This window comes from Somniosus microcephalus, chromosome 4 (assembly GCF_052327205.1).
Source record: "Somniosus microcephalus isolate GS21.2 chromosome 4, FLI_Smic_1.0, whole genome shotgun sequence".
Lineage (NCBI taxonomy): Eukaryota > Metazoa > Chordata > Chondrichthyes > Squaliformes > Somniosidae > Somniosus > Somniosus microcephalus.
The window spans coordinates 208,427,979-208,450,569 of record NC_140990.1 but is presented as its reverse complement, the minus strand read 5'-3'; the positions used below and the strand labels follow the sequence as shown (position 1 = coordinate 208,450,569).

At 43.2% G+C, this 22,591-nt stretch overlaps 2 protein-coding genes across 4 annotated transcripts in view; both read right to left on the bottom strand.

The window, feature by feature from the left end:
- The window catches only part of LOC147120186 (cyclin-dependent kinase 2-like), a 58,108-nt gene that overhangs the window by 19,032 nt on the left and 16,485 nt on the right, over window positions 1-22,591 (bottom strand). For 2 of the 3 annotated variants that reach the window (XR_015078138.1, XM_085985764.1), the window contains exons 2-5: window positions 14,870-14,947; window positions 13,011-13,131; window positions 9,611-9,781; window positions 5,473-5,574 (exon numbers count right to left, since the gene is read on the bottom strand). Coding sequence is in view for 2 of the 3 variants with exons in the window: in XM_085985764.1 (XP_085841890.1) it covers window positions 5,473-5,574; window positions 9,611-9,781; window positions 13,011-13,131; window positions 14,870-14,947 (472 nt within the window). In the remaining variant the exon portion in view is untranslated. The remainder of the gene's footprint in view (window positions 1-5,472; window positions 5,575-9,610; window positions 9,782-13,010; window positions 13,132-14,869; window positions 14,948-22,591) is intronic. The other variant, XM_085985765.1, reaches the window with a different exon arrangement.
- Window positions 14,931-22,591, bottom strand: part of dnajb11 (DnaJ heat shock protein family (Hsp40) member B11) — a 59,281-nt gene continuing 51,620 nt past the window's right edge. Inside the window, exon 11 of the mRNA XM_085985761.1 lies at window positions 14,931-14,947. The gene's annotated coding sequence lies outside the window, so the exon portion shown is untranslated. The remainder of the gene's footprint in view (window positions 14,948-22,591) is intronic.

The following is a 22,591-nucleotide window of genomic DNA, read 5'->3' as shown; positions in this document are numbered from 1 at the left end:
CTGACCTCCACACGAAAGCGTGGCCCAACTGGATACTGCACATGCACAGCTCCAGTATACCACGAGCCGGCACAGAAGGCTGCAATGGCAAATAATCACAGCGTCCAGCTGAAAGGTCAAAGTTCAAGGGAGAAAACCAAACCCCTCTCGGCGCTACACAGCAACCCATCAACCGTCGGAACACACTTCAAGAGCTGCAGTTGGGATCGGCTCTGAGGTCGCAAGACTCACAAACGACTGTCTGGATTCCTGGGGCCATTGTGTATTGGGCCCCTCCCCCGCTCAGCTGCTGTCCAGTTCTCGGTGCGGCATTTCGCAGGAGCTCGGGGATCAGTGTGCGCGTGCACAGCCGCGTACCTTAGTGGGAACAGTGCTGCTAACTATATTTTCCTGTGTTCTATCTACAATATATTAAACATTTTACATATAGGTGGCACTTCCAGTAAGCATCACACTTAGTTTCTGTCACACTTCAGCATACAATGTCATAAAAATCTGCTAGTTACCATTAAAAACATTCTGGTACAGCAGAGCCAGTCACAGTTGTATACCTCTGGTCCAACATAACTCTTAATGGTATTTCTCAATCATTTACATTATTTGTGAATTGCTCCCCCATAGGTAAAAAAGTATACAACAGAGAAAATAAAACAGCAACCAGTGCAAAAAGAAAGTCGTGGGAATGTAAGTTGTGAGGAGGATGCAAAGCGGCTTCAAGGGGATATAGACAGACTAAATGAGTGGGCAAGAACATGGCAAATGGAATATAATGTGGAGAAATGTGAAGTTATCCACTTTGGTAGGAAAAATAGAAAAGCAGAGTATTTTTTGAATGGTGATAGATAGGGAAATGTTGGTGTTCAGAGGGACCTAGGTGTCCTTGTACATAAATCACTGAAAGTTAACATGCAGGTACAGCAAGCAATTAAGAAAGCAAATGGTATGTTGGCCTTTATTACAAGAGCATTTGAGTATAAGAGTAAAGATGTCTCACTGCAATTACTGTATATAGGGCCCTGGTGAGACTACACCTGGAGTATTGTGTACAGTTTTGGTCCCCTTACCTAAAGAAGGATATACTTGCCATAGAGGGAGTACAACAAAGGTTCACCAGACTGATTCCTGGGATGGGGGGATTGTCCTATGAGGAGAGATTGAGTAGACTAGGCCTATATTCTCTAGAGTTTAGAAGAATGAGAGGTGATCTCATTGAAACATACAAAATTCATACAGGCCTTGACAGGGTAGATGCAGGGAGGATGTTTCCCCTGGCTGGGGAGTCCAGAACCAGGGGGTCAGAGTCTTAGAATAAGGGGTCGGCCATTTAGGACTGAGATGAGGAGAAATTTCTTCACTCAGGTGGTGGTGAATCTTTGCAATTCTCTACCCCAGAGGGCTGTGGAGGCTCAGTCTTTGAGTATATTCAAGACAGAGATCGATAGATTTTTGGATATTGAGGGAATCAAGGGATATGGGGATAGTGCAGGAAAGAGGAGTTGAGGTAGAAGGTCAGCCATGATCTTATTGAATGGCGGAGCAGGCTCGAGGGGCCGAATGGCTGACTCCTGCTCCTATTTCTTATGTTCTTATGTAAAGCAATCATTTGAAGTTTGTATACTCAATATTTTTATATATCAGCAGATCTTCTGTGCTATTGCTCACTGCGAGTCGGAAGTTTTATAAGAATGGATGTTATGCCACGTAGTATTACCAGGGATACTGACATCAGCATTGGGGTGGCCCTTGCATCTCAGAGCAATAGGAAGGGGACCCTGAGTCCAGCAGTATTTTGAGGGGGATTCCAGAGATTGGAAGCATTCAGAGGAACACTGGATAGGGAAGTTCTGGGAACACTGGGGCCGGTCTTGGGATCTGGGAACACTGGGGGTAGTTCTAGAAACACGGAGCACCTGGAATGTGGTCTAGGGGTTTATAAGTGGTGAGAAGAGGTCCTGGGATCAGAAATGGTGGGAGTGGGAAGTCTGAGAAGGAAGGTTGCTAGCATCTGGCAGTATGGGAAGGGGGAAGAAGGATCTAACAGGCTTGTAGGAGAGAGACATCTGGAATGAGAAAATGTAAAATTTAGTACTCTATTAGTTAGCCAATTTATACAGTCTGTAATAACCATAAATTTCCATAAACTGAAATTGCCTCATAAAATATTCAAAAGTTCATAATTTTCAGTTTCCAAGCTTTATATAAAAATATCTCCTTAAGTCTCAAAAGTAATTCAGGTGATTGATTTTTTTTAAACTGAATTTTCAGTTAAAATAAGGGTGAATGACTAAATAAGAAATACATTCCGGATAAACAATCTTTGCTTTCTTTTCTAACTTTCAATAAAGAACCCACACCTGTTCTAATCACAGAAGTTGTCTGTGAGCAGTTCATAATTGAAAAACAGCATTTATTAATAATGTCAGACTTGTCCGAGATAAAGCTTTAGCAAATAAATCCCCAGTATCTGTCAAAGTCTTTTGGAAATATCACTCTCAAATCTTCATGGAATGAAAGGTCAGACCCTTCTACCTTCAACTCATGCTGATGCTCAAATTGCATGCTGCAATATTCTGCAAACTACACATATCATAATGCATAGATTGCACATAGGGAAATGTTGTAAACGGCACATTCTCAGGAGTGGTGAAAGCTGTTTCCAACTGTAAAAATATCCAGTCAAAGCCCAGGCTTTTGAGACAGACTGAGGCCTTGAAGTAAAAACATTAATGAAGGTTTTAAGAACACAAAAGACAAGTCAGTAAGTAAATTTACTCATGTAATTGTGAAATATATAATTTTTCGATACTGTTAAAAGCTTATTTAGTATATTAGAAACTGAAAAAAAGGGGGATTTTTTTTTCAAAAAAGCATTTTGAGTGATTCGGTTGCTGATGAAATGTCTATATATGGTTTACCCAATATAAAATGTTGCCATGTTTGGATTGCGCAATTTCATTAAAAAATGTTGACGGGTAATTGGGAATTTGCACTTGATGGGGTGCCAGATCTGGCAACATCGGTTTATAACTCTCTAAGAGATTTCCGTAAACATAATTTTTTAATCTTTTGATTGGTTCCTGGAAGTCTATATATTTTTATTCATTCTCAGGATATGGGTGTCGCAAGCAAGGCCAGCATTTATTGCCCATCCCTAGTTGCCCTTGAGAAGGTGGTGATGAGCCACCTTCTTGAACGACTGCAGTCCATGTGGTGAAGGTATTCCCACAGTGCTGTTCGGTGGGGAGTTCCAGGATTTTGACCCAGCAACAATGAAGCAATGGCAACATTTGTCCAAGTCAGGATGGTAACTGTCTTGGGAGAGTGATGATTTTCCCATGCAACTGCTACCCTTTCCTTCTAGATGGCAGAGGTTGCAGGTTTGGGAAGTGCTGTTGAAGAAGCCTTGGTGAGTTGCTGCAGTCCATCCTGTGGATAGTACATACTGCAGCCATGGTGCACTGGTGGTGGAGGGAGTGGTTATTTAAGGTGGTGGATGGGGTGCCAATCAAGCAGGCTGTATTGTCCTGGATGATGTTGAACTTCTTGAGTGATGTTGCAGCTACATCCATCGAGACAAATGGAGAGTAATCCATCACACTCCTGACTTGTGTCTTGTAGGTGGTTAAGAGAAGCATTGGGAATCAGGAGGTGAGCCATTTGCCACAGGATATACAGCCTCTGAGCTGCTCTAAGTAGCCACGACATTTATGGGGCTGGTTCCGTTGAGTTTTTGGTCAATGGTGACCCCCAAGATGTTGATGGTGGGGAATTTTGCAATGTTAATGCCATTGATTGTCAAGGGGAGATGGTTAGACTCTCTTTTGTTGGAGATGGTCATTACCTGGCACTTGTGTGGCGTGAATGTTTCTTGACATCTATCAGCCCAAGGCTGGATGTTGTCTAGGTCTTGCTGCACACGGGCATGAACAGCTTCGTTATCTAAGGAATTGCGAATGGAGCTGAACACTGTGCAATCATCAGCGAACATTTCAGACCTTATGATGGAGGGAAGGTCATTGATGAAGCAGTTGAAAATAGTTGGGCCTAGGATGCTGCTCTGAGGAATTCCTGTAGCGATATCCTGGGGCTGAGATGATTGGCCTCCAACAACCACAACCATTTTCCTTTGTGCTAGGTATGACTCCAGCCACTGGAGAGTTTCCCCCCGATCCCCATTGACTTCAGTTTTATTAGGGCTCTTTGGTGTCATACTTGATCAAATGTTGCCTTGATGTCAAGGGCTGTCACTCTCATCTCACCTCTGGAATTCAGCTCTGTTGTCCATGTTTGCTTCAAACAATTATGAAAAACAACCAAAACGATTTGCTAGAGATTGAGAGAGAAGCAATCTATCATTTGGCTAAAGGTTAATTATGCATCCTGAGAAACTGTGCACACTCCACATGCTCAGACTGCAGATTTAGTGCTCTTGAGAAAAAATATCAAGCCCAAGCCAGGCTTTTTGGAGATGCCAAGGCCTTCAACTAAAACGTTAAGAATGGTATTAAAAGTAACAAGACAATTCGGTGAATAAATGTAATCATGTTACAGGAAACTTTGTGCTATCCGGAAGTTGAATGTCCGGCAACTTTGATCTAACGGCAGAAATCAGCAGCCGTTTTGGTTAGGTTTTTTTCCTCCTTGCATTCTTTTCACAGGCAGGCTCTGGAAAGCGTCTTTGTCGCTTAGCAACAGCTTCAGAGACGCTTCCAAGCTACTGGGCCGAGTGTTTACAAGCTGTTGCTGAGCAACAGTATTTGTGGTCAGACACGGCAGGCTCTAGAAAGCATCTCTGTATCTTAGCAACAGCTTCGGAGACGCTTCCAAGCCACGGGCCGAGTGTTTACAAGCTGTTGCTGAGCAACAGTGTTTGTGGTCAGATACTGCGATGAAAAGCTCCTATCTGATAGCATTGACGCTGGTCTATCCGGAGCTTTTAAAAAAACGGCAGTAGCTCGGTCCCATGGGTGCTGGATAGCACAAAGTTTCCTGTACTGTGAAATATGTAATTTTTTGAATTTTGAGTTTTATTTAAAATCTTAATTTAGACATTAGACATTTCAGTTACTGAAAAAAAGTAGGCAAAATGTTTCTCAAGAAGCAATTTGCATGATTTAATTGGTCCAGCAACAAAATGATAGTGAAGTGTTACCATGTTGATATAGGATCTTTCCAGCTTAAATGTTTACATGGGGTTTTTCCATTGTGACATGCTGAGATGTGGGCTTTCAATACCAAAGCATGACACAGAAAGTAAGTTTAATGTGTACAGGAAGTGCAAACTGAATTCCAAGACTTGAAATGTTATCTATCTATTAATCAGTGAGCTATTTTGTAATTTTTTGTACAACATGCTTTCATGTTTTCAACATGAAGCTTTAAAAGAAAAACAATATTCTAAACATGCTAGGAAGGCATAAATTTACAAAACAAATACATTTTGTAAATTAATTGTATTTCTGAGATAACTACCATTTCTGCAAAGATGCATCCTATGCTCCAAACATCCACTGCTGTTGAGTAAAATTTACATCCCATTAAAATTTCTGGTGCTCTGTACCACAAGGTTACAACCTAAAAATAAAGTAAATAAGAATATAAAATTAAAGAATAATAAACATTTTGAAAGTCTAATTCCCCCAAATCATCTCAACGTAAAAATGTTACAAATATACATGACTGATCAGGGTCTACTATAAATTTTAGAAGTATTCAAGAGCTACAAACTGTCAGCAGATTTCAGTGATTAATTATAAATGTGAATATTTAAGGCTACTAAGGTCTGTATGAAGCTCAATAGTTGATTATATAAATAGAATAATGAAGTCTCTCTTTGTACTACCTTGCAGTTTTCCCTGGAACAGGGAGTCAAGACTACATTCAATTTGGCACTATCTACCTCCACTTATGATAATTAATGCTGATTAAATTGAGGCTTCTGTGGTTCAAAACCTTTTAGTAATGAAGAGGTGGAGCCTGCATTATTTTGAAGTATTATCAAATAAGAAAAATAAAGTAGCTTTTCATCTTTCCTGAACCTTTGTTTCCATTTACTATGATTAAACAAAGCCACATCCCATTTTAATAAACAAATCGCTATGTAGTAGCCGCCACATCTGGTACACTATAATTTTTTTTTCAGGGATTTGTGAACTTTGGCGAGGACAGGGCAACATTTAGCTTTCCCAGTTTTCTACTCTTTTCTTTCATTTTAACAGTACTGACTGATGCAGAGAATAGTTCCACAGAGAGTGTTTTAAGAAGCATCACAGCTGAGGCCGATCCAGCCTCACAGCTGAGGCATTTCTTAAAAATGTCACTGACAAGTGATTACGAGTGGAAATTGTGGTTGCTTTTTCTTCTCCCTAGGTCAGTGAAGCTAAAACCAATTGTAGGGTTTTTCTCTTCGCTAGGTTAGTGGCACCAAAGCCAATTGTGATTATACCACTGCTACGCCAGTTCAGATCAGTTGACTTAACACAGACTAGGGATCAAATCTAGGGCTTTTCTGGTCTGTAAGCCTCAATACCTCACCAGGCAATGAGGTTATCCACTGAGCTATCAAAAAAGTCACTAGCAAGGAAAGTAGGGCTAAAGATTCCAGTGCGCCAAAAAGCTGCCGGTGCCACCACGAGCTGCAGTTAATGGCCGGTCGAATTAATCGCGCAGGCAGTACCGGTATATTGGTGCTGCCTGCTGTTTAACATTAGCGCAGTGCTAAACTTACCGTGTAAGGCTAGTTGTTGGGCGCTACTCACAGCAGGAGGCCCAATGTAGCGTGACCACAGCATCTCTGGAGCAAGCACACCATTCTCTTAAAGCTAGCCTGTCATTTTAGAAAGCAGTGTCGGTCCCTTAAAGGGGAACTGCCTTCTAAAATGAAAAAAGTAAAAAATCATTTAAAAATAGGCAGTTTTTAGCCCTTAGAGCTCAACTACCTTCTGGAAAAAACACCATTAAAAAGAATTCCTAAATTTCAGCCTTCAGCTCTTAAAGCGGAATTGCCTTCCACACCTAAAAAAAGGTAAAAGTGCTTCAGCACTAACACAAATGGCTCAACAAGCCAGGGAAGGGGCACCCAGGGTCTTGCACGCAGCACTCCAGCTTTGTGCAGGGGATCAACGCTGCAAGAGAGGTCCTCTACCCACAGGGGGACAGGAGGCCCTCCAGAAAGGAGGATATGGGACCAGATCACCAAGGCCGTCACTGCCAGCAGTGTCGCCCCCACGACCTGGCTCCAGTGCCCAAAGAAGCTTCATGACCTCAGACCAATGGTCAAGGTCAGTGACTGCATCTTCAAAAGCTGTCTCCTACCAACTGCCTCACACACTGCTCATTGCACGACACCCCCATCACTCACCCAACAACAATCTCTACCAAACACAAGGCACACCTCCCAGTCCTAGCTACACCTCACCCTCTTGGAGGAGACGGTGTTGGCCATTCTTGGCAGGGGCATGGTTGAGCCCGTGGCCAGCAGCGGAGCTGAAAGGATACAAGATGCTGGTATCCTCATATGTTATCCTCCTTTTCACATGCACTTCTTGCTTTCCCGCCCTCCCCTCACAACTCCATCCTTGTGCTTTCCTCATTTCACACACCCAAGAAATGCAGCCTGCCCAGCCAGTGGTTGACCAAGAAGAGGGAGAGGAGAGAAAAGAAGAAGAAACAACAAAGTCACTCGATCCCAGCCACCAGCTCCTCAAGGTTGTCCTGCAAGGCCATCTGCAGTGTGCCCCACTGAAAGTCAGCAGCCTTCCCACCAGCCATGCTGCAGCCACTGGGGTAGCACTGCGTGCCATCAGTAGGTTAGGCAAAGGCACACACAAGACAGTCACTGAGGGAATGCACAAGGGTGATTAGTTGATTTCTTGATGTCATATTGGATGCATATATGGATAATGTTGGATTGAAAAGTTTGCTTTTTAGTAGCTTTTATTTCAGCATTGTGGCCAAGAGAACGCTGTGATGGTCAGTAACAGAGGGAAGGTAAGGTGTGAGACAAATGTTGAAAGGGGAACTGGGGTTGTGGTCACAGGTGTACCACAGGTGTATGATTTTATCCCGGATATCCCAGACAGAAAGGGGCTGTCTGGCTTGCATGCTTCCTTCCACTTCCTTCTCCCTCTGTGAGCGGATGCTGGAAATCTGAAATAAAAGCAGAAAATGCTGGAAATACTCAACAGGTCAAGCAGCATCTCGACTTAAAACGTGAACTCGATTACTCTCTCCATGGATGCTGCCTAATCTGCTGAGTATTTCCAGCATTTTCTGTCTTTTCAGATGCCTTCCTTTACCATCCAAAGCTTTGCAAGCATCCAGCAGCACTCACTGCACACTTTAAAATTTTTTAACATCTGTAGCACCAAGCCACTACTTCAATAAAATATAAAAAATCTAGTCCAAAAGCTTAAATACAAACTTACCTGAAAGATGTTTGTGTCCCTTTAAGTAGCGCTGACAGCGTCTCTGTAGGTCTGTTGCACGCTTGCTTTTCAGTGCGAGCTTAGGGTCTATTGTTAAAGTCAGCGCAAAGGTCCAAGTTTCCAGAGCGTGGCGGCTAGTCGGCATTGCACGATGTCTGACGTCACACTCTGCTGCTTTACATTTCTAGGGCCAGCGCTGCCAACGGCAGCGTTATGGCCTTCACCAAAAAGGTGCCCCCCGAGTCCCACGCCAGAGGCAGGTGAAGTGAGGCAGCGCCATTTCCCCCCCCCCCCAAAGAAACGGGCCTTACTAGAGAGTGGTAAGTACCCGAATTTCTAGGCCCTTGTCTCCTAGTCGTCAGTTTAAAGATTTAGCAGCTAACTACTAAATATTCTTGTTATTTAACAAGTGATTTTATTCAGGGTTTTAATAAAAGGTTCACCAATCCTCCGCTCTCAATAGGGAACCACAGTCGAAGAGCACAGTTTGGAGATAGGGCTACAATACTGTAGTGCCAATTATCAGTTCCGCGCTTGCTTCCTGTTGGAAGCATAGGGTCGGTGAAATTCCCTAAAATCTCAAGAGTGGTGGTATTATTTTTTTCCTGAACTTTGAAGTTTCAACTAGGTCTTTCATGTTCTTCATGTTCCACTCTTGTCTTCTTAGCGAGAATAGTGGGTATGATCTCTGAAAAAGGGACAATCTTACTGGTCTAATAGTCTTTCCTTGTTCCTAAAATGTTCCTGCTTCCCTTAAACTAATCCTTACTTTTTTACTACTACAATTATAATCTGATGCTGAGAGCAGATTGTGCAGAACAGATATTTGGGAAAAAACATTGACTTCAATGCAACTAACCAAAAATGCTTAAAATGGTTTCTCTGTTTAGCATTAGTGCTTAAAGCCCTTGTTAGGATTTGAAATAATGAGAATTCATTAGAACTTAAAAATGGAATGTGCTAATAAACACCTGTTTCCTTTTTATGGGCCTCATAACATCTTTTTTGTAAAACCATGCAGCATTCTGTTTTTAGAAAGTTTACATTAACTAACTGAGCAACCCTTTTAAAATATGTCACATGTAAATAGGGGTTAAATCCATAAAAATTATAATGGGAATAAAAATGAATACCCAAGTCTTAACTTTATGAATAATTTCCAAAACTGCATAGATCTTTATTACCTCATGAGTATAAGTACGCACAGGAACTCCAAAAGCCCTTGCCAATCCAAAATCTGCCAACTTGATTGCACCAACGTCATTAATGAGCAAGTTTTGTGGTTTTAGATCTCGATGAAGGACTCTGTGAGAGTGACAGAATGCGACACCTTGCAGCAGCTGGAACAGATAACTCTGCCAAAAGAGGTGTTTCGTTACGTGAACATTCAGCAGCCAGAAATAAACTATTCAAACACTCTTAACAAGCAAATTTCCATATCTTTATCATCCAATTCCTGTCATTGCATTACAAATCCATGCCAATATTACTGTACTAGTACATTATTGGGATAACAAAGCTGCTCCAATAGCTCTGGGGTAAATGCACAATCTGCTCCATGCAGACCTGAATGTCTTGTTTATCTGATATCTGTTTTAATCAGATAAATTAGGCAGCTCTCTCCTCCAGAGAGGAAGAGTGAAATTCCCTTCATTGTAGGCATTATGATTCAAGCACAAAGAACAGCCTCCAAAGGCAAGCCTATGCTTCCGACAAACTGAAATGTGACATGCATAAAGTACTCTAGGAGGTGGCATGCCTGAGGTAAACAATAAACCTGAATGCTGCTAATAAGATCACTGGAAATTAGTAAAAGATGTTGGTTTCTGCAATTGACAGACAAATTGAACAGAAGAGCAAACAATAAAGTACCTGAAAGCAGTTTCTAAAATAATAGAGTAATAAATATCTCAAAACTTTAATCATTCTTGTAACGTGGAACACATATCTGTAGGAAAGTTTATACAAGATCTTGGCAACTGCTGCTGATGGTTTGATAAGCCTTTTAATGCTCTCCAGAAGCGTCTAAATTTTTGTCCCCCTTCTTGTGGCACTACCTTTAATTGTTCCACTCTATAAATTTGACTAAACTTCCTCTCCTACCAATGGTGTTATCCCTAGAACCATATTATTCCATCTGGAGTTGTGAATAATTATGCAAATGAGGTTAGGCCAGAACATTTAGTGCTATTTATACTTGGAAAATCAGGCAGCTCTTAAAGCAGTGCTATCCAAATTAGCACGGACTCTCATCTAAAGATGAAAATCAGCTCCATTGTTTCATTCCAGAATTTTGTCTATAGACCTTTGATTCCAGAACCAATTTATTTTTAATGAATGCACAGCTTCCATTTAAAGAAACTACTTATTTTAAACCAAGTGAAGGAAAAGGAAAAAAAATGAACAAAATATTAAATTTTTGTCACAGTGGGTAGAAATTCAGAATAGTTATTCAGTGTCTGATGCAACTGGTGAGGTATCCTATGAGTTAGAAGTCTGCATGACATTTCCAAGTGCCTCCTTTCCCTAGTGCCTTCTCAACTCAGCACGGTGTTTCCAGAGTGTCTCTCCAACTTTTTGTCTAGCTAAAGCCAATATTCTAAGAAAAAAAATACATGTCTTGTTTGGGCATACGTGATTTGTCTGGTTTACCCAATTGTTCGGACAAACCATGGCCTCCATAAATGGTGTGGGTGTATTGAGCAATGTGGACGAGGAAGGTCACCGGTTCAATCCTAGGAGGATACATGTGATTTTCAGCTGAAAGACAGGATGCTTCTCTTTCCCGTGGTCTATTGGATTGTTGACATGGGTAATTTTAACCCCCAAAAACGGGTGGGTTTGGGTTAGGTGGGATGTTAAAGTGTAAATAATCTCAAACCCAAACGGCCTCGAACCAGCCCACTTCCGGTTTTAATGGAGGACAGACAGGCAACCAACCCACTCCCAGGAGGCTGGCTGCTCATTTAAATATTTTAATGAGGATCCGTGCCTCAGATTTTAACTGTCTTTCAAGCTTAACGCTGGCCGGCTGGGTTTCCCGGGCCTCAGGAAACCCAGCAGGCAAGGACTGTTGCATGGAAGAGGTTAGTGCTTTTCCAGCACTACTTGTGGTCCAGGAGGAACAGGAGTGTTTCCCTCTCCGCCCCCCCCCCCACGCAAACACGTTTCCCACTCCATGCAATTGGATCCCCCAACTCTCCAAACCATGCTGTACACACCCGCCCCCCTCGCTATCTCCATCCCGAGAAGCAGGAAACCTACCTGCTCCTGGGTTGTAGCCTCTTCTGGAGCATTCCCCGCCCGACAGGGAGCCAAGCCTTTCAGTCAGGCTGGCTTCCGGGCGGTGAACCTGTAAAAAAAAAACCACGCACGCTGTGGAGTTAAAACTCCAGAACTCGTCCTCCCCGCTTGGAAATCCTGCCCCAATAAATATTGGGGCCACAGTGTCTGGGCTCACACATGAATGGCCGTTTGGGCAAGGGATGCTTGGAATAATAACTCATTAATAAGTTAGAAGCAGAGAAGAAAGAGGTTGGGGGTGGGAAGAAAGAAGCAGAACTAGACAAAAAATGGAGAACTGTTTAATCAGCATGCAAATTTGTTAGCATCATATAATCAAAAGTTTAAATATACAAAATAACCTACCACTTCCTGATTTAATATGCAGTCAACTCATTGTACAGTAAGATTATGCTGAACAAGTCCAGTTCATAATAGGTTTCAGCCTGCATACAAGCCTACTATTTGAGCTAACGCTAAAATCAATGTCAGTGTTTCTTTGTTATCAAAACAATATCAGCTTAACATGATGCGGTATTATAGTGATGTTCTAAAGTGCAGTGCCACAGAATCTTATGATGTAGGTTCATTCCCATAATTCCTTTCATGTCAAGTTCCAGATTGTGACTGTGCCAAAAGTGAGGCACAACAACGTAAGGAAAAAATCAAAAAGCGACTCATCGGGCAGCACGGTGGCATAGTGGTTAGCACTGTTGCCTCACAGCGCCAGGGACCCGGGTTCGAATCCGGCCTCGGGTGACTGTCTGTGTGGAGTTTGCACATTCTCCCCGTGTTTGTGTGGGTTTCCTCCAGGTGCTCCGGTTTCCTCCCACAGTCCAAAGATGTGCGGGTTAGGTTGATTGGCTATGATAAATTGACCCTTAGTGTTAGGGGAATTAAATACGTGGGGTTACGGGGATAGGGTGGGATATGTGTTGGTGTAGGGGTTACGGGGATCGGGTGGGATATGCGTTGGTGCAGGCTCGATGGGCCGAAATGGCCTCTATCTGCACTGTGGGGTTTCTGTGATTCTGTGCATGCCTCTTAGTGGTTGCCTTAAGGGATGAATTAGCAAAGGCCTGGGAAAAAGTCAACTGCATGTTCTCTCAAAATTAAAATGGTGCCAGGCTTGAATCACTGAAGCGCGGAAGGAGCAGGGGGAAGGAGAATAAAATCAAAAATGGCTGGAAATTAATGTCTGTGGCATTTGAGTGAACAAATTCTGTATGACTAGGCTAGCCTATGGAAATTATGGAAAACATAATCCTATAAGTGAAAAAATTAATGTAAATTCTTAATTACCTTAACTAATTGCAAAGGGAGTCCAGTTGGTGGAGCAGAGTCCATATACTTCTTCAGATCTTGATTCAGAAACTCAAACACCAGGTACAATTTCTTTTCACTGTGGATAACGTCTAGCAGCCTATGGCAAGAGAACACATTTTACTCATGACTGCTTATTATTATGCTTTAGTGGGTTCATCATAATATCCTTGTTACTGTGAAATGGAAATGAAAAGTAGGGATTCATCATGTTTTCAGTCTCCCATCAATAATTTTAAACAATAGCAAGTTGTAGAAGTGCAGCACAAAGCAAAATGACATTATGCAACAGTAGGTTGCTCTGGGATCCTGCTATAACTACTTTATTTCATTCTGGATAACAAGAATACATAAAAACTTCAGAGGAAACAGTCTTTTTCCTCCCCTCAGTTTTCTTCCCACCTTTATGAAGCCACTGGCTCATCTTGCTGTACAGTTCCAAATGTGCTGGCAGCCTTCCAGTAAGTAACCCAAATGGCCATTCTTCAAGTATGAGCATCAACAGGGTATTTGTCGACAAGAGCATCACAGCCAAACCTGATCCTGTTCTCAACGGATGCCCACAAAAACAAATGTTCCAGCTTGAGTTACTGTATAATGATCAAGAGCAGGAACTATGGCTTATTTTCCCTCTCAGCTGGTTTTACAGTCAAGTTGTGCTCTGTTCTGCTCACCAATACTATTTAAAATTAAGGTCTGAATTAAAGTGCTAGTGTGCAGGGTGGGTGACCACTTTCCTGCAAGCCAAACAGTTACTTCATCAGCTGATAAGTTTCTCCACAGTAAGGTGGGCAGAGAGAGACAAAGCACCAGCAACTCATACATACTTCTAATTAAAACTAAGTGCTGGTGAATGGTACATATGATGGGAGAAGCCTTCAGGATTCAGGTGGACAGGAAACATTCCCATACATGTCCTACAATCCTGGCAAATAAATTTATGGTCTACTAAATGGGTCTTGGTTTGGACTTCTTCAATATGTTTGGGGTCCAACCATAGTGTAGGAGGAAAGGGAAATTGAGTGTAAGAAGGAACTGCTGGAAAAGAATGTTAAAGTACAAGAGCAATGAATCTTGATTTCAACACAATGAAGGAAGAACATGTTTGAGCTTTGAAAGAACAAAAGATGCAAGTCCAGAGGAACAATGACCATAGTAAAAGCAAGAAAATAAAGAGAGCTAAGAAAGGTTGAGATAGGAAGAGTTTGAAGGCGAGAGAAGAGCTGAGCATCAGGGACAAGCTTTCGGTCTTCTATTCTGTTAGAGGAGTGTCTTCAGCTATGTGAGTGGTCTTTTGTCTTGCGCTTTATAGAAAGTTATTAAAACACCTTCAGGGGAAAAATAAGTGTTTGGCTCAAAAGAGGTCACCAAACTTCTTGGAGGCAACATTGCCTCTAACAACCATGTGTATAAGGTACAGCATTTCTACTTTCTATTATATTAGTGACCCCAACTGTTTTTATTCTTAACTACAGAACAGGTACTTATGTTTGCTAATTGTCCTGAAGTCTTACTTTCAAACCCTGCTAACAATACTTTGCTGCTCCCCACAAGTTTGTAACAATGAGGTTTGGACTGGATTCAGTAATCTGGTGGGTATCTCAAACAGCAGCAGTTTGTTAATAAAGGATGGTTTCACAACTAGGTAACGCCCAGAAGTTACCAACAATCATTTACTTAAGCTGTAGAATATACAAAAAAAATTTAACAAGCAGTAAATGAAGCAGCTTACAATTTGTTTTTTATATTTATAGATGCCTATTCTGAGCTATTTATATTTTCCTTGTTCAACAGAGCAATGCCTAGCCTGACCAAAAAGCAAAGATAACTTTACTTACTTCACAATATTTGGATGATTCAATTCTTTCAACAAGGATATTTCTCGTATAGCAGTACTCGGCACTCCTTCCATTTCACTATAAAATTTAAAAAAATACAAGTTTAAAATCTGAGCACATCATTTAACGTATGAACGTGGTCTGCAGCAAGAGCTTATTTGTCTTCCTGTTTATCCTTCATACTGAAATTCCAGCTTCAGAATTTTTCTAGTGAATTCTCCAAATAGCAAGCAAGCTGAGTATGGTCTAATGATTAATTTCCACTATTTTAATAATGGCTGGAGCTCCCCATGTAAATCAAAGGGAAACCTGGTTAGTGAGGAAAATCAATTCCCATCCACACATGTTAACAGAATAAAATTATCCAATACTATCAAAGGTTGCAAGGTCTTTGTTAAGGTAATACCATTTAATGAAAAATAGTGCACCATTTAGTTTATATTGCCTCTCCTCATTCATCCTCCCAAAATGCATCACCATGCTTCTCTGTATTATTCTGCCATGTGTGTGCCTGTTTCACCAGTCTGTCTGCGTCCTCCTGAAGTCTGCTATCGTCCTCCTCACTGTTTACTACATTTGCAAGTTTTGTATCATCTGCAAACTTTGAAATTGTGCCATCTGCAAACTTTGAAATTGTACCCAGGTCATTAATATGTATCAAAAGGAGCAGTGGTCCTAATACCAACCCCTGGGGGACACCACTCCAGTCTTAAAAAAAACCATTCAGCACTACTCTCTGCTTTCTGTCCCCTAGCCAATTTCGTATCAATGCTGCCACTGCCAATGCCTGTTTAATCCCATTGGCTTCAAGTTTGCCAACAAGTCTATTATGTGGCACTTTATCAAACGCTTTGGAAAGTCCACAAACACACTATCAACTGCACTACCTTCATCAACCCTCTCTATTATTTCATTGAAGAACTTAATCAAGTTTGTCAGACATGATTTGCCTTTAACAAAGCAGTGTTGGTTATCATTTATTAACAAATGTTATTCCAAGTGAAAATTAATTTTGTCCCAGATTATGGTCACTAGGTTTCCCTAAAACCAACATTAGGCTGACTGGCCTATAGTTACCAGGTTTATCCCTCTCCCTTTTAAAAAAAAACAGGGGTGTAACATTTTCAACCCGCCAGTCCTCTGGCAGTATTCCCATATCGAAGGAGGATTGAAAGATTGTGACCAGAGCCTCTGCTAGTCCCACCCTTGCTTCTCTCAGCAACCTAGGATACATCCCATTCAGATTGGATTACTTTTCTACTTTGAGCACTGTCAACCTTTAAAGTACCTCCTCTATCTATTTTTCTCCTCTCCAATTTCTCTACCCACTCCTCCTTTACTGTGACATTAGCAGCAGCATCTTCTTTTTTGAAGACAGATGCTAAGTACTCATTCAGTACCTGAGATATGCCCTCTGCCACCACAAGATTTCCTTTTTGGTCCCTAATCGGCCCCACTTTTCCTTTGACTATCCTTTTACTCTTTCTATGTTTATAAAATACTTTAGTGTTCCTTTTATGTTACCCATAAAATAAATTTGCAGATTTAGATGATCTACCATGTTGTTGCAGTCTTCAGATGAAGCAGTTAGAGTACGGGGGATAATTGCCCCTTTTAAAACAGATGTATTCCGCCCCATTTTAAAGTCATACATTCTATCCTTATTTTTACATTATACTTTTATTTGATATTATTTATATAGTTAAATAGCAATACTTATGGCAATTTGGAAAGCAAAGACACATAGTTGGTTGGAACACAGTAGTTTCTGTGCAGTACAGACTGAGGTGCTAGGAGATGCAAAACTGATGGCCTACAGCACTCCAATGGCAGGAGGGTATAACTACAGTATGACAATTTTACATAGGTAGGTTCCATTAAAAATGTGGATATAAGAATTTATAATGAGAATAATTGACAGAAAGTATGACAAAAATCTGAGAACAAGTAAGGTTTTATAAGAATTGTGTATATTATTACAGTATGCAGACGACGCTTGTGTCTGCGCTCACTCGGAGGTTGAACTCCAAACCATCGTCAACACCTTCACCGAAGCGTACAAGAGCATGGGCCTTACACTAAACATCCGTAAGACAAAGGTCCTCTACCAACCTGTTCCCGCCACACAGTACGGCCCCCTGATTATCAAAATCCACGACAAGACCTTGGACAACGTGGACCACTTTCCATACCTCGGGAGCCTACTGTCAACAAGGGCAGACGTCGATGACAAAGTCCAACACCGCCTTCAGTGTGCCAGTGCAGCCTTCGGTCGCCTGAGGAAGAGAGTGTTTGAAGACCAGGCTCTCAAACCTGGCACTAAGCTCATGGTCTACAGAGCAGCAGTGATACCCGCCCTGCTGTATGCCTCAGAGACATGGACCATGTACAGCAGGCACCTCAAAGCACTGGAGAGGTAACACCAACGCTGCCTCTGCAAGATCCTGCAAATCCATTGGCAGGATAGGCGCACCAACGTCAGTGTTCTTGCTCAGGCCAACATCCCCAGTATCGAAGCTTTGACCATGCTCAATCAGCTCCGATGAACGGGTCACATTGTCCGCATGCCTGATACGAGACTCCCAAAATAAGTGCTCTACTCGGAGCTCCGGCACGGCAAGAGAGCCCCAGGTGGGCAGAGGAAATGCTTCAAGGACACCCTCAAAGTCTCCTTGAAAAAGTGTAACATCCCCACCAACACCTAGGAATCCCTGGCCCAAGACCACAAAAAGTGGAGAAGTATCCGGGAAGGTGCCGAACACCTTGCATCTCTTCGCCGGGAGCAAGCGGAAGCCCAAGCGCAGGCAGCGCACGTCAACCCAAGCACCCCACCCACCTGCCCCTTCAACCACCGTCTGCCTCACCTGTGACAGAGACTGTAGGTCCCCCATTGGACTAATCAGTCACCTGCGAACTCATTTTTAATGTGGAAGCAAGTTATCCTCAATTCCGAGGGACTGCCTAAGAGATATTATACACTTTAAATAATATAAAATCAAATATTAAATAAAAATGTTGAGAATTTTTTTTAGCCTTTGACACTACATATCTTTAGAAATTAAATACATTTTTCACATCTTCATATTTTCATGTTAGATAAAGGATTTGAATGTTACATTTTAAACATCACAGTCAGAAAAGGGATGCATTAAATGTCAATAATTAAAAGGTGCGAAATAATTCACTGAGGATTTTGTCACTCCAGAATTACTTGTACATGTGTATTTTCTCTTGCCACTGCAATATGAGATAAGAGTAAATTTTATTTATTTTGGTGCAAAAATATTATCAAATTCTTTTATTTGGTAGGGGTATTGCTGAAGTTTAATCACGTAAAATCAATCAGCCCGCCAGCAAAGAATTTCTCACTGGTTCTTCAGCTCGGATCACTCTATTCATTAAAGCGCTGGTTTGCACGGTTATCTAGAGCCGAGTTGGAAGAATCCTGCTGCCAGTGACAGGTCCACTCCTCCAGATCCCATTATTTAACCAGACTAGCTGGTCAGTTATCACTAGCACGCTGAAGTACTGCGGGCCTGAGATATTGGGTCACAAAGTCTGCCATGTAGGGGTGGCTTGGTTCCAAACTTCCATCCCCAGGCCTGTCATCTTGCACCCACCTTGACCCCAGAGCCGTCAAGTGTACCCCCACCAAAAAAAGGATGGCCACTAGCTCATCATTAGATAACTAACAAATGTGAGTTAGAGCCAAGACAAACAGTAGGTACAAGGAGCTCCTCATGAGCAGCATGGTGAGCAGTACAATTCACTGTAAATTGTATGAGCACATTGCTACTAACCTCCTGCATGGACAGATACCAATCTCCACCAGCTGCAGGTGTGGAGCATCTACTTGCTTCTCTGCAACCCAATCATACAAGGCCCCAAAGCTTGCATAAGTGAGCATGTTGTGTGCAGTTTTGGTCGCCTTATCTGAGGAAGGATGTTCTTGCCATGGAGGGAGTGCAGCGAAGATTCACTAGGCTGATACCTGGGATGGCAGGAATGACGTATGAGGAGAGATTGGGTCGATTGGGCTTGTACTCGCTGGAGTTTAGAAGAATGAGAGGGGATCTCATTGAAACTTATAAAATTCTAACAGGACTAGACAGACTAGATGCATGAAGGATGTTCCCGATGGCGGGGGAGTCCAGAACCAGGGGTCATAGTCTAAGGATAAGGGGTAAGCCATTTAGGACTGAGATGAGGAGGAATTTCTTCACCCAGAGAGTGGTGAACCTGTAGAATTCTCTACCACAGAAGGCAGTTGAGGCCAATTCATTAAATACATTCAAGAAGGAGTTAGATATATTTCTTAAGGCTAAAGGGATCAAGGAATATGGGGAGAAGGCAGGGACAGGGTACTGAGTTTGGATGATCAGCCATGATCTCATTGAATGGCGGAGCAGGCTCGAGGGGCCGAATGGCCTACTCCTCTATCTTCTATGTTTTCTCATACCCAGCCTTCAAGTAGCAACAGCTGTCATGAAAAGTGTCAAAGTTTCAACACCTATAAGGCAGATTGGCTTCTGCTTGGCGAAAGGACCTACGTGATGCAACTTGTGGTGTTCTAGCCACCTTCATCCTCCAGATATTCAAGTTACTAGCTATATACAGTCTACTTCTGATAATTCAAAGTTTTTTTTTGCATGATATATTTTTTAATTATTAATGGACCAAATCTTGCTGGAGCAGGGCATCTCGTGGCATACGCCGTTAGTTAGACTTTTTCCTGCACCCTTCAGCTCGAAAATCTTTGTGCTGTAATTTGCTTAAAGTGCAAGCTGATAATGGCGTGGCAAGGGCAATGGAGCATCTGGGACCTGAGTGAGCGGCGGGACCAACAGCCTAGCTCCTTAACCAATGAGATTTAAGGATTGAGAAAGAAACAGAGGAATTAAGGAGGAGGGGGGTGAATTAGAGTGAAATCAGATACAGAAAGAGAAATAAACAGAAGGAAAGAAACATTGGATTAAGAGAGAAAAAAGACAGAAAGGAAAAGTAAGAAATAAATTTTAAAAATTAAAATTTTGTTACATATCCAAGAAGAATTTGCTACATGCAGGAATGTGAGTTTAAATCATAGAATGATACAGCACTGAAGGAGGTCATTCAGCCCATCATGCCTGTGCCGGCTCTTTGAAAGAGCTATCCAATTAGTCCCACTCCCCTGCTCTTCCCCATAGCCTTGCAAATGTTTCCCCTTCAAGTATTAATCCAATTCTCTTTTGAAAGTTACTATTGAATCTACTTCCACCACACATTCAGGCAGTGCATTCCAGATCATAACAACTCAGCGTGTAATTTTTCCCGCCCTTATGTCACTTCTGGTTCTTTTGTTAATTACCTCAAAATTGTTCCCTTTCTGAGTCAAAGAGGTTGACTGACATTTCATCAACAATTATCACGTTGTTAAAAGGGTGCTTACACTATTAATTACCAGCCCTAACTTTCTGCGGCAAGTTTAACAGACAATTAATGTGCAAATCCAGCAAGTTCTTAAAATTAACAGGGAGGTTAAGGGCGAGATGCAGTTTGTGTGAAGCTGCGTAAATCAACCAGATAGTTCTAGAGATTCACAACTCATTCCCTGAACTTGCTGGCTGATTTCCACAGTAATAACGCTGTACAATGTAAACACACTGGGGGAGAAATTCGGTTGTTAGCGCCAGCGATTAGCGCCTAAAGAGGCCGAGAATTGGGGCTTTACCCAATTTTCGGGTGGGTGCAGTGAACCCAGCGCCTCTTGCCATATTGAGTGGGCTTTTAGCGCCCGCTCGCGGGCGCAGGCAGATCATGACGTCATTTCAGTGTGCAACGCCTTTTTGGCGCCCCGGACCGGAAATTCAGTGGCGCCCTCTGTTCTGACCGGCGCTAATAAGGACAGCTTCCTGGAACGTTCCCCAGTCGCTCTCGGGCTTAGGGGGGCGCTCTTTAAAGGGGACTGCACTGGTATAAAAGCGGCAGCCATTTTGGGAGCACAACTTATTTGAGATTTACACAGAGTTGCAAAGTTGAACTCTGAGCCATTTCACTAGTGACCCAGCGCTGCCAGAGGACCTTCAGCCTTCATACCATCACCCTGCTGCTGGTGAGCGTTTACACCCTATTTAATTTCTGCTGACTTATTATGGGGGCTGCTTTGGAGGGGACATCCTGCTGCTCGACCATCTGGAAATGGCACAGGGACGGAGGGAGAGGGCCAGGAATGGCCAGACGGAGGAGGGCCAACAGACGTCGCCACACCAGACCTTACGCTGCCAGGGTATTCAGGCAGCAGTTCTCTTACCTCAACATGTTGGAGGAGCAGTGTGTTAGGAGGCTGCGCTTCCGAAAGGAGGTGGTGACTGAGCTGTGCCACCTGCTTCAGGAAGATCTGCAGCCGCAGATAAGGTGCAGGACCTCTCTGTCGGTGGCTGTGAAGATAACAGTGGTATTGAATTTCTATGCAACCGGCTCCTTCCAGTCAGCAACTGGGGACATTGCCAACATATCCCAGTTTGCGGTGCATAGCTGCATCCAGCAGGTTACAGATGCCCTGTTTAAAAGGCGGTGTCAGTACATATCCTTCAATGTGACAACGGAGAAGCAGCGGGAGCGCGCAGAGGGCTTCGCGGCAATAGCGGACTTCCCCATGGTGTAGGGCGCCATTGACTGCACGCACGTGGCTTTGCGGGCGCCTGTACATAATCCTGAGGAGTTCCGCAACCGCAAGGGGTTCCACTCCTTGAATGTGCAGCTGGTCTGTGACCACCGGCAGCTGATCCTGGCGGTCAATGCACAGTTCCCAGGCAGCAGCCACGACGCATTCATCCTGCGCCAGACTTCAGTCGCTGACCTTTTCGAGGCCCCGGCTCACCCAGAAGGCTGGCTTCTCGGCGACAAGGGATATCCACTGTGCCCATGGCTGATGACCCCGTTCCGTACGCCCAGCACCCCTGCAGAAGAGCACTACAACGTCAGCCATCAGACGACGAGGAACATTGTGGAGCACACAATCGGCGTGCTGAAGCAGCGGTTCCGCTGTTTGGATCATTCGGGAGGAGCCTTGCAGTACTCACCAGAGAGTCTCCCACTTCGTCGTTGTCTGCTGCATGCTCCATAGCCTCGCCACCCTGCGCACCCAGCCAATGCCAGCAGACATTGAAGGACCAGCAGAGGAGGAGGAGGAGGAGCAGGAGGAGGACCAAGACGGGAGGGTCCGAGAAACTGGAAGGGCCGTCCGTCTGAGGCTGATAATGAGTCGGTTCTAGGCCCCTCTCACGGACTGCTTGGTGACATTCGAAGACCAGGAATGGAACCATTCGGATAACCCAAAGCCTATGAAGGCCACAATAATTGTAAATAGCAAACATGGCCAATGACAATAATTTTTTTTGTTTATTTTGAAAACTGTGCTTCCTTCCAACATGACAAAGCAATGGCAACAGAAAGCTTAACTAACAAACTAACACATAAGTGCCTTGCACACCCGGGAGACTATCCAAAACATGACTAACATTCAGACCAGCATCCACGGCCTTGATTTCTAGAAATAGGACGTTTCAGCAGCACCTTCTACTCTTTCCCCTTTGATGGTGATCTACTTCTCTTGCGAGAACGGCCTCTTCCCTCCCTGCAGCTCCTCCGTAATGGGACCCCAGTGGCTGCATGAAGGCTGGGGGACGCCTGCCGACTGTCCGAAAGCGCAGATGCCCCTGAGGGACGGCCTGGACGGACTCT